The sequence below is a fragment of the Notamacropus eugenii genome, chromosome 1 (genome assembly GCF_028372415.1).
Source record: "Notamacropus eugenii isolate mMacEug1 chromosome 1, mMacEug1.pri_v2, whole genome shotgun sequence".
In the NCBI taxonomy this organism is placed as follows: Eukaryota; Metazoa; Chordata; class Mammalia; order Diprotodontia; family Macropodidae; genus Notamacropus; species Notamacropus eugenii.
In genome coordinates this window covers 36783599-36795224 of record NC_092872.1, presented here as the reverse complement: position 1 = coordinate 36795224, position 11626 = coordinate 36783599, and the positions used below count along the sequence as shown (strand labels likewise).

The following is an 11626-nucleotide window of genomic DNA, read 5'->3' as shown; positions in this document are numbered from 1 at the left end:
AAAATCTGACCACAGAAAGTTACCATGGTGACAAGGAAGATTAAAGAACAAACCCAGAAGGAGACAACAAAGTCAAAGCTCCTACATCCAAAGCCTCCAATAAAAATATGAATTGGTGTCAGGCCATGGAAGAACACAAAAAGAATTTTGAAAATCAAATAAGAGAAGAGGAAAAACTGGGAAGGTAAATGAGAGACAAGAACATCATGAAAAATAGTCAGCAGCTTGGCAAAGGAGACACACAAAAAAATACTGAAGTAACACCTTAAAAACAGATTAGGCCAAATGGTAAAAAAAGGTACAAAAAGCCGAAAAGAAGAATGCCTTAAAAAGCAGAATTGATCAAATGGAAAAAGATGTACAACAATTCACTGAGAAAAAAAAAAATCTTTAAAAAGTAGAATTGATCAAATGGGAAAGGAAATACAAAAGCTCACTGAAGAAAATAATTCCTTAAAAATTCAATAAGAGCAAATGGAAGCTAGTGACTTTCAGAAAGCAAGAAACAATAAAAGAAAAGCAAAAGAATGAAAAAATAGAAGACAATGTGAAATATCTCGTTGGAAAACCAACTGACCTGGAAGATAGATCCAGGAGAGATAATTTAAAAATCAGTGGATTACTAGACAGCCTTTTCAAGAAATAATCAAGGAAAGCCGCCTGTACATTCTAGAACCAGAGGGTAAACTTGAATTGGAAATCACTTCTTGAAAGAGCTCCTCAAATGAAAACTCCCAGGAATACTATAGCCAAATCCCAGAGCTCCCAGGTCAAGGAGAGAATATTGCCAGCAGCCAGAAAGAAATAATTCAAGCAGAGGGGCAGAGGCAAGATGGCAGAGTAGAAGGATGAACCTGTAGAAACTCTCCCCTATAACCCATAAAATACCTGTAAAAAAATGACTCTAAACAAATTCTAGAGCAACAGAAGCCACAAAACAACAGAGTGAAAGAGATTTCTAGCCCAAAGCAGTCTGGAAAGCCGACAGGAAAGATCTATCACACTGCGCACAGAGTTGAGTGCAGTTCGGCCTTGGCTTTGCGGCGCTGCAGGGACAGGACAGAAGCAGGCCTCAGGGTACGTGGAATCCCTGGCAATAGCTGCGATTCCTAGATCCCTTAGCCCACAATTGTCAAAGGTACCTTAAAAGGTCAGTGAGAAATCTCTTTTACCTTGGTGAGAAGAGAATGCATTCTGGCCCCAGCAGCCCCAGGGCTACAGCAGTTGCTGCAGCACAGCATCCAATTTAGGAGCCTTCAGCCTAAAGCCCCTGGGGGAATCTCAGATGGTTGATCTGGATCTCAGCCCTGAATGGTGGCCCTGGGGTGAAGAGGACCTCTGGCAGGCCTGGTAGAGTGGTGGAGGCTCTGGAGAGGGAATTCTACTCATAGATCCTGGGCAGAAAAGAGTGTTTGTGGTTGTTCCCAGCCCAGAGCACAGGCCAGGAGAGGAGTAAATCTCTGTCCCTTGATTGTGCCACCTTGGAGGGATTAAGAATTTATAGGTCCCCAGAGTATACCCTCCTCTCAACAAAGGACTCAAAAGTCAAGTAACTGACTGGGAAAATGCCAAAAAAAGGGGAAAAAATAAGAGTATACAAGGCTACTTTCTTGGTGAACAGGTATTTTCTTCCATCCTTTCGGATGAGGAAGAACAATGTATATCATCAGAGGGAGACCTAAAAGTCAAGGCTTCTGCATCCAAAACCTCCAAAATAAATATGCAATGGTCTCAGGCCATGGAAGAGCTCAAAAAGGATTTTGAAAATCAAGTAAAAGAGGTGGAGGAAAAATTGGGAAGAGAAATGAGAGCAATGCAAGAAAATCATGAAAAAGTGAGTCAACAGCTTGCTAAAGGAGACCCAAAAAAATGCTGAAGAAAATAAACACCTTTAAAAATAGACTAACTCAAATGGTAAAAGAGGTCCAAATAGTGAATGAGGAGAAGAATGCTTTAAAATGCAGAATTAGCCAAAGGGAAAAGGAAGTTCAAAAACTCACTGAAGAAAATAGTTCTTTAAAAATTAGAATGAAGCAGATGGAAGTTAATGATTTTATGAGAAACCAAGAAATTACAAAACAAAACCAAAAGAATGAAAAAGTAGAAGACAATGCGAAATATCTCATTGGAAAAACAACTGACCTGGAAAAGAGATCCAGGAGAGACAATTTTAAAATTATGGGACTACCTGAAAGCCATGATCAAAAAAAGAGCCCAGACATCATCTTTCATGAAATTATCAAGGAAAACTGCCCTGATATTCTAGAACCAGAGGGTAAAATAAATATTGAAAGAATCCACTGATTACCTACTGAAAGAGATCCAAAAAGAGAAACTCCTAGGAATATTGTAGCCAAATTCCAGAGTTCCCAGGTCAAGGAGAAAATATTGCAAGCAGCTAGAAAGAAACAATTTGAATATTGTGGAAATACAATCAGGATAACACAAGATGCAGCAGCTTCTACATTAAGGGATCGAAGGGCTTAGAATAAGATATTCCAGAAGTCAAAGGAACTAGGACTAAAACCAAGAATCACCTACTCAGAAAAACTGAGTATAATTTTTCAGGGGAAAAAATAGTCATTCAATGAAATCGAGGACTTTCAAGCATTCTTGATGAAAAGACCAGAGCTGAAAAGAAAACTTGACTTTCAAACACAAGAATCAAGAGAAGCACGAAAAGGTAAATAGGAAAGAGAAATCATAAGGGACTTACTAAAGTTGGACTGTTTACATTCCTACAGGGAAAGATAATATTTGTAACTCTTGAAACTTTTCTCAGTATTTGGGTAGTTGGAGGGATTATATACACACATATATATAGAGAGAGCACAAAGTGAGCTGAATAGTAAGGGATGATATCTAAAAAAATAAAATTAAGGGATGAGAGAGGAATATATTGGGAGTAGAAAAGGAGAAATGGAATGGAGCAAATTCTCATGAAAGAGACAAGAAAAAGCTTTTTCAATGGAAGAGAAAAGAGAGGAGGTGAGAGGGAAAAAGTGAAACTTACTCTCATTACATTTGACTTAAGGAGGGAATAACTTGCACACTCAATTTGGTATGAAAATCTATTTTACACTACAGGAAAGTAGGGGAGAAGGGGGTAAGTTGGATGATAGAAGGGAGGGCAAATGGGAGGAGGGAATAATTAGAAGTAAACACTTTTGGAGATGGACAAGGTCAAAAGAGAGAACAGAATAAATGGCAGGATAGGATGGGGGGAATTATAGTTAGTCTTAAGCAATGTGACTATTATGGAAGTCTTTTGCAAAACTGCACATATATAGCCTATATTGAATTGCTTGCCTTCTCAGTGGGGATGGGTGGGGAGGGAGGAAGGGAGAGAAGTTGGAACTCAAAGTTTTAGGAACAATTGTTGAGAATTGTTTTTGCATGCAACTAGGAAATAAGAAATACAGGTAATGGGGTATAGAAGTCTATCTTGTCCTACAAAAAAAGAGAGAAGATGGGGATAAGGGAAGGGAGGGGTGTGATAGAAGGGAGGGCAGATTAGGGGAAGGAGTAATCAGAATGCATGGTGTTTTGGGGGGGCGAGGGGAAAGATGGGGAGAAAATTTGGAACTCAAAATTTTGTGGAAATGAAAGTTGAAAATTAAAGATAAATAAACATTAAAAAAAAACAGAAATAATTCAAGCATCATGGAGCCATAGTCAGGATAACACAAAATTTAGCAGCTTCTACATAAAGGATCAGAGGTCTTAGAATGTGATATTTCAAAGGGCAAACTAGGATTACAACCAATAATCACGTACCCAGAAAAAGTGAGTATAATCCTTCAGGCAGAAAAATGGATATTCAATGAAATAGAGGATTTTCAAGCATTTTTGATGAAAAGACCAGAGCTGAATTAAAAGAAAAGTGACTTTCAAATACAAGACTCAAGAGAAACATAAAAAGGTAAACAGGAAAGGGAAATTATAAGTGAGTTCATAAGATTAAGCTGTTTACATCCCTACATGAGAAGATGATACTTGTAACTCATAAGAACCTTCTGAGATGAAATGAAAGAATGGGGTAAATCATCTCACATAAAAGAAGCAAGAAAAAGCTTTTACAGTGGAGGGGAAGAGAGGGAAGGTGATAGGGAGGGGGTGAATCTTACTCTTATCAGAACTGGCTCAAAGAAGCAATAACATACACACTCAACCGAGTATAGAAATCTATCATACCATACAGGAAAGGAGGAGAAGGGGGTGGATGTGGGTAGTGACTGAAAGGAGGGAAGACTGGGGCAAGGTGGGGGGTAGTCAGCAGCAAAATACTTTTGAGAAGAGACAGGGCAAAAAGTGAAAAAACAGAATAAAGGGGAGGGAATTAGATGGGTTGGAAATAGGATGGAGGGAAAATAGTTAGCAATAGTTAAGTGTGAAAAAAACGTTGAAGCAAGTTTCTCTGATAAAGGCCTCATTTCTTAAACATGTAGAGACCTGAGTCAAATTTATAAAAATAAGAGCCATTCTCTAATTGATAAATGATTAAAAGATATGAAATTTTTAGATGAAGTAATCAAAGCTATCTATACCCATGGGGAAAAAAATGCTCAAGGTTAAATGGAGAAATACAAATCAAAATAATTCTGAGGTACTACTCATAACTATTAGACTGGCTAATAGGACAGAAAAGGAAAATGACAAATAGTGAGGGGATGTGGGGGAAATGAGATATTAATGCACTGTTGGTGGAGTTGTGAACTGATGCAACTCTTCTATAGAGTAATTTGGAACTATGCCCAAAGGGCTATAAAACCATCCATGCATACTCTTTGACTAAGCAATATCACTACTAGGTCTGTATCTCAAGAGATAAAAAACAAACAGGGAAATGACATATATATCCATGCACACACACACACACACACACACACACACACACACACACACACATATATATATATACATACTTCATCTTTATACCCCCAGCACCTACCATGTAGTAGATGCTTAATAAATCATTGTTGAACTATATTGAACAATCAAGATAAACTTTTAAGTGACTTCCAATTGAAAATGTTTTCTCCCTTTCATAGGACCAGAGATCTAGAGCTGGAAAAAACGCCAGAGGGCTATTAAGAGCAGCTCATTCATTTTAGCAATAAAGGAAACGAGACCCCAGAAAGTGAACTGCCACACAGTTAGCAAGTATCAGAACAGTACTTCAACCCAAGTCCTGATTCCACAGCCAGTGTAGTATCTTTGCCCGTGTTGTTTCCCTTGGGTCCTTCCTTGAAATTCATCTCATTTTCCCACATAAGCACATCACTAGTGTTTCCTGCTAGAAGCAGAATAAAAAGATCCTGTTAATATACTTTGGTAAGCCAACCTGTAAATTTCCCGATAGTAAAGTAGTATGTCATCTAAGTTTCTGCAATATTTGGTGAATCAATTTAGACAAATAAGAGATAGAATATTAGCACTGGAAGGGATCTTAGAAATGACCTAATTCAACCTCTTCATTCTATAGGCAAGGAAACTGAACAAACCCTTATACAGGTCAGTCTGATAGTGGCATTATTGGCACTAATATCTAGACCAGAGGAGTACCTTTCAGTTGACTTCTTTGAATAGACTCAGTTTCCTTTCTAAAATGAGGACAATACCTGAACTAGCACAGCCTCATCATTTTGTTGCGAGTTGACATGTGTAGAAGTACTCTGGAAGGAATACTAAACAAATGGAAGGAATCTGATATTCCCCATAGACTCCAACACAGAGTCAGGTACCTAGTATGGATGGGATTAGCATAGTTGTAAATGGGCTGAATTAATAGTCAACAATGTATTATGAGCTTAACCCAAACAGCAGTTACAGATCATTTTCTCATTTTGCCTGATGGTGTTTTTCTGCCTGCCTTTAGTTGAAATGCTCAATGACTTTAAATCCCCATTCTTCTACAGACAAGACTCATACACCCTCTTCAATTCTCAGATAAATTTATTCACAGTTGTGAAGGGAGGGGCAGGCCTGAGTAAAAAGAAATAGGAAACCATGCGTGTGTCCATTTTCTCTGCTGGCACCTACAGATCTGAGGCAGGATCACTGGATCCTGGAATATCTGCGGGTGTCTTCCTTCAATCTTCCTGTTCTGGGTAGTCCACTGGAGCGGCTGGGTCATTCACAGGAATGGGTGTCTGAGTTGCAGAAGTTGCCAATTTCGTCACTGCTTCTTTGATTCTATGGGATAGGCTTTTCCTACAGGGTCCACCAATATGACTAACCCCCAACAAGCGATACCTGAAGACATAATAATAACAAACTGACATTTCTTTAGTACTTTGAGGGCACATTTCTCAATAACTTTGTGAGAAAGGAAGGTAGATATAGTGAGGTCTTATAATCCTCATTTAAGGATGAGATAACTGAGGCTAAGAAAGTGCGAAGCGACTTGTCTAAGGTAAAAACCTAGTAAGTGGTAGTGACCAGACTCAAACAAAGGCTTTCTAATACTAGCACCTTAACTACAAAAAATTTCACATTTGAGGAGACTCTTAAGTTAGGCTACTTTTGCATCCAATCATTCAACAATTAAAAAATTATTAATTACTTGTGTGTACACCTAATTATCCCTCTCCCTCTGTATCTGCTTAATCCCCCTGTTGCTTATTTCAAATTTTTCTGGTTCTGCATATAGCTTGTTTATACGTGGTTGTTTGCACGTTGCTTCCTTCCTGCAAGCTCCTTTAGGACAGGGACTGTCTTTTGCCTGTTTTTTTAAAATCAGCATGTGGTACAGTACCTGGCACATAGTAAGAGTAAATATTTATTGATTTTCCCTCTGCTCAGAGGGTTATGGTAAGGATCAAATAAGATACCTTTAAAGTGCTCAGCCCAATGCCTGGCACATAGTGGGTGCTTAATAAATACTTGTTCCCTTCTCTTCCCCCTTGGAGGCCCAAGGGGTTCACTGACTTACTTTCTGATTCTATAATCTGTAAGGTGTAGTGGAATAAACATGGGGAGAGGCCTGGATCTGGAGCCAGAGGACAATCAACAGAGGCTCCCCTTGCACACTCCCTAGGTGACTTTGGACGTGTTACTCTCTGGGTCTGTGGTCTCCTCCTTCCTGGGGACTCCACAAGTGTAGAACTCCCGAGAGCGCCAGAACCAGACTACAATGTTACAATGTAACTGGGAAATGTTTAACGCGATAAACAAAAGTAGAACACAGGTCATGGTAACTTGTGCTTCAGATCGCCTTCATTTGTGGTTTTTGATTTCAACACGAGGCCAGTTTGCCACCAAAGGACGAAAGGACCTTCACAATTCTAAGTCTTGGCCCCGCTCTGGCAAGCCTGCCCAGGTGGGTGACCTCGGACACGCCACTTCTGCCTCAGTTTCTTCGCTTGTAACTTGAGGTTGGAATCCTCCCCCCCAGCTCTCTGCCCAGGCTAGGAGGCAAGGCGCTTTGTAAACCTTAGCACATCGCTGCAATGGGGGCTGTTATGAATATTAACAATTACTATTATTATTGCAGTGTATGTGGGATCTCTTCTCTCTCCTCCTCCTCACCCCTACCCTTGGGGTCAGCCTCCCGACCACGTGACTCCCCTCCCCTCCCGAGCTGGGGCACCGCACCCCCTCCCCCAGCCGTCTGCCCCCTCCCGGCCACCGTCACCGCCTCTCGCTCACTGATGCCAACGACCATCTGGAAGATGATACCCGGGCTGGGGGCATAGCCAAGCTTCAGGGGCCGCCGCGCTGTCCAGTACACGTAGCCGCCCGCCCCCAGCAGCCCTGCTCCCGATAAGAGGCGGCAGCTCAGGCAACCCCCCATTAACGGGCTCTTGCCCGGAGCTGCGGCTGGGGGCGCCGGAGCTGGCGATGCAGGGGGCGACGAAGACGTGCTGGCAACCATCCTTAGGTAGGGGGAGCAGAAAGAATGACCCTAGGAGCGGCGGCTTCCACGCGGAACGCACGACGCAATGATTCCCGAAGCCGAGCCGTGATGGGAGCTGCACAGGAAGTGAACGCGGTGGCTCATGGGAAACGTAGTATGTTCTCCCTGGGCCGGCGCTGTATTGAAGGAGGCGGGACAGGAAGTGAGAATGCTGCTGGAAGGGGCGGTGCCTTCCGCTTGTATTTAAAATTCATTCCCCGTTTCCGTCCTGCCCTTTGTCCTATCTACCAAAGCTAGTATCCCTCCCTCCCCCACTAACCACTGAAAAGGGAAACCAAACCCTGTGTTAACGGTTCCACAGAAAACAAGTTTGGAAACGACTCCTTTTAGAAGGTGGCTTATCCAAGACGTGTCAAACCCCAAACCGTTAATGTCTTGCACTTTGAATCACTTGTCACGCTGCCTCATCTTTCCTTCCTCTTATCCATCTTTCTTATTCTTCTTATCCTTGGTGTCAAATGAAATGGAGCAGGGAACTGTTATTTAGGTAATCCTCCCGCCTTGGCTAAGGAGTGAGATACACCCTGTATAGAAGGCAGGAACCCCACTTTGGTCCCCTCCACCCCAGTACCTGCTGCTCATCCTGGTTTCGGCTCCACTCAACAAGACATCCTAAGCCAGGTACCCACTGGCGCCTCCCCACCTTTCCTGCTTCCTTTTGTGTATTGTAAACTCCTAAGGCAGAGATTGGCTTTCTTTTTATTAATTGTATCTTCTTCTCGCAACATAGTAACAGCCACGTACCACACACTTAATAAGAGTTCAGTGATATGTTAAGAGAAATAGATTTCAAGTCGCAAGACATCTGGTTGGATCAGAGCTCTCCCAGTTACTACTCTAAATGACCTTGGACAAATAATTTAACTGTCCTAGCCTTTGGTTTTCTCATCTATAAAAGGAGATTGGACTAGATGATCTCCAAGGCCCAAGTTTTAAGTCTGTAATCCTATGATCCGGGGTCTAGTTCTGTGTTAGGTGGTGGAGATACAAAATGGAATTGAGGCAAGATCCTTCCCCTGTCTTCAAGGAGTTTACAGATTAGTTTGAGGATTGGACATAAACATAGTAGACAATGGACATGAATATATTAGATATATTTTGTTTGTACGTAGTTGTTTGCATGTTGTCCGCTCCATTGGGATATGAGCATCCAGAACGCAGGGACCAGGTTTTCTACCTTTCTGTATATTTTGCCTTTCTATGTATAGCCAGTGTTTAGCTCAGTGATTCATATAGTGAGTGCTAAATAAACACTGTTCTTAAATTTATTTCTCATGCTATTTCTGTCTCTGATTCCATATCGAACCCTAATAAGTGCAGACATTTTTACTGAGTACTTTGTGAGTTTAAGGTCCAATGTATTTTTGAGGTCAGTGTGTATGTGTGTAACAGGCAAGTTTTCTTCTGTGATTACAACACTTACTATAGATGCTGGGAAAATAAAATTAATAGTAAAATTATTTAGGAAATTTCTCTTAATGAAATACCATACCAAGCAAAATTTCACATCCCATCTGATAAAAACTCAGCATGCTAGTGTGACACACCCTTTGAGAACCACTGCTCATTGGAAAAATGTTTATGAAAAATAAAGATCAGTTTTTAAAAGTTCATTTTGTTCTACTAAATCAAATACTTTTTTAAAAAAAAAACCCAAAAAACCACCATGGGATTTTGTTTTCTCTAAACCTTTCAGTCAGTTCCATGAGTTAAAAGACAGTCTACTATAAAATATTATTTGTGAAATCTTGCCTCCTTCTTGTCCTTTCATCAAGGAGATAATTAATATGACTGTGTATCATGCTCACCAAGATTATATGGAGATAAGAATGCTGACATGTGGATTGGTATTTATTTTTATTATAATTCTTAGGAAAAGGGGGAAGATTATGTCTGTATGGGGGAGTGATGACTGTCAGTGTGAAGATAAAGATGTCTGGTTCCCAAGGCACCATCTCTTCAGGAAATGGTGAGAGTCTTTTCCAATGTTAATTCCACTTCTTTCATTGTCATTAGTTCATTTGATTAGGTCATGTAAGAGTTATTGTAGTTGCTTATTGTGTCTTCTATATTCTATAACATCATATATTTTCATACCACTGTATAATTTAACTGTCTGTGTGTTTGTATCTTATTTGCCTAACTAGATTGCAGCTAGCACCTAGAACAGTGAAAAGCATTTGTTCTGAATACCTGCTCAGTAACCTGTTGGCATCCGGAACCTACATATCTAAAACTGAATGCATCAGCTTCTACCCAAAACTTGGTCTTCTAATTTTACTCCATTGAAGACATCATCCACCTAGTCACCCAGGCTCATCCCTTTAGAGTCATGTTTGATTGCTCTCTCTTCCTCACTTCATAATCCAGTTAGTAATTTCATCCTGTCCTTCCTTAGTAGTCTCTCTCACATTCATTTCTCCCACCCCTTCCCGCTTCTCAACTTCCACTTGAGTTACCTGGTTGAGGTTCTCATCTCTTCTTGTCTAGATTATTGGAGTAGCTTCCTAACTTGTTTTTTTGCCTCTAATCTATCTTCACATCATTTCTTTCACATGACTGCCAGTCATCTCAATCGTACTCCTCTTATCATTATCATTCCTTAAGTCATTCCTCATTGTGAACGAGAATATAAACTCATGATGGTAGCATTCAAGGCCCCCATGTTTTTATAAACTTCTTTCCTATTATTTCCCTTTATATTTCAGCCAATTGGATTATTCTCTCCATTCTTTTCCTTTCCTCTCCCATAAATCAACCCATGAGCATTTATTAAGTGACACCTGCCGGGTACTAAACAGATGCTGGGGATACAAAAACAAAATATATAAATTTTTCCTTTGCATTCCCAGTACCAACACAGTGCCTTGCACACAACATGGGCTTAATAAATGTTTGCTGAATGAATAAATGCATGATTAATTGAATGCCTTACGTTCAAGGTGTCCCTAAAGCCTTAGTTCAGTACAGTTAAAACTGTACTGCACTAAGATTTTGAAGACACTTGTATTTTAGACATTCAATAAATATTTGTAAAACGGAGTTTTTTGGACCGGCTTTTCATATAAATCTTCAAATATCCTACATACTTAAAAAATACCAGTCGTTACACATACAGTCTGTCATCCATCTTAGTCCATGAGCAGTTAGTAACATAAGGAATTTAAGGGTTCCCTCTTTGTTGTTCACATGGTGGACTGATAATTGTTTCAAGAAATACACAATTGAAAAAAGTCACTCACTAAAGGTGTCTCTAAATAAAGCTGAACTAAAATGGTGTTGCTTTCATGGCCAAATACATCCCATTGACTCTTACAAAGAGAAGACTCTTCTTAGCAATTGCTACAGACAGCATGAAAAGAAAGTTTCACCCTAAGAACACAGGAAGGCATGTCACAAGTAGCAGAGAGGATGAACATGGTAATGTTAGAGATGATTATGCTAAAGAATGGCATGGCTCTGTAAAAAAAAAAAAGGCTCTCAGATGGAAATACACACACCTGGTTTTACTGGGTTCAATAGGAGGAGTTAACCACATATAAAGGAAAGAGACATAAGTATTTTGTTTAAAAGATCAGGAGAAAAATGGTACCATATATAAAATTTAATTTTAAGGTTTGCTCATAATCAGTGAATGTGTAAATACCAATGATTTCATGGTACTTGTGCAGCTTAAGGAGATGTTCACATCATACACCTGGAGTATTA

At 40.1% G+C, this 11626-nt stretch overlaps 1 protein-coding gene and 1 long non-coding RNA gene across 2 annotated transcripts; one reads left to right on the top strand and one right to left on the bottom strand.

Annotated features, from left to right (window-relative positions):
- Positions 1-5937: 5937 nt before the first annotated feature.
- DMAC1 (distal membrane arm assembly component 1) lies at positions 5938-8377 on the bottom strand. The gene is made up of 2 exons (XM_072596722.1): positions 7651-8377; positions 5938-6255 (listed from the first exon to the last, which is right to left on the bottom strand). Exons 1-2 carry the CDS (start codon positions 7874-7876, stop codon positions 6179-6181), a joined length of 303 nt encoding a protein of 100 aa, XP_072452823.1. The 5' UTR covers positions 7877-8377; the 3' UTR covers positions 5938-6178.
- A 1414-nt stretch (positions 8378-9791) lies between these two features.
- LOC140496654 (uncharacterized) lies at positions 9792-10958 on the top strand. Its single transcript, XR_011964361.1, has 2 exons — positions 9792-9887; positions 10066-10958. It is a non-coding gene; the product is annotated as an uncharacterized lncRNA (long non-coding RNA).
- Positions 10959-11626: the final 668 nt, after the last annotated feature.

What these genes read in the sequence shown, in the direction of transcription:
- DMAC1 (XM_072596722.1), bottom strand. Translation starts at nt 7,876, where the DNA reads ATGGTTGCCAGCACGTCTTCGTCGCCCCCTGCATCGCCAGCTCCGGCG. An exon ending in CCAGATGGTCGTTGGCATCA is followed by an intron (nt 6,256 to 7,650) that starts GTGAGCGAGAGG and finishes TTATGTCTTCAG; the next exon opens with GTATCGCTTGTTGGGGGTTA.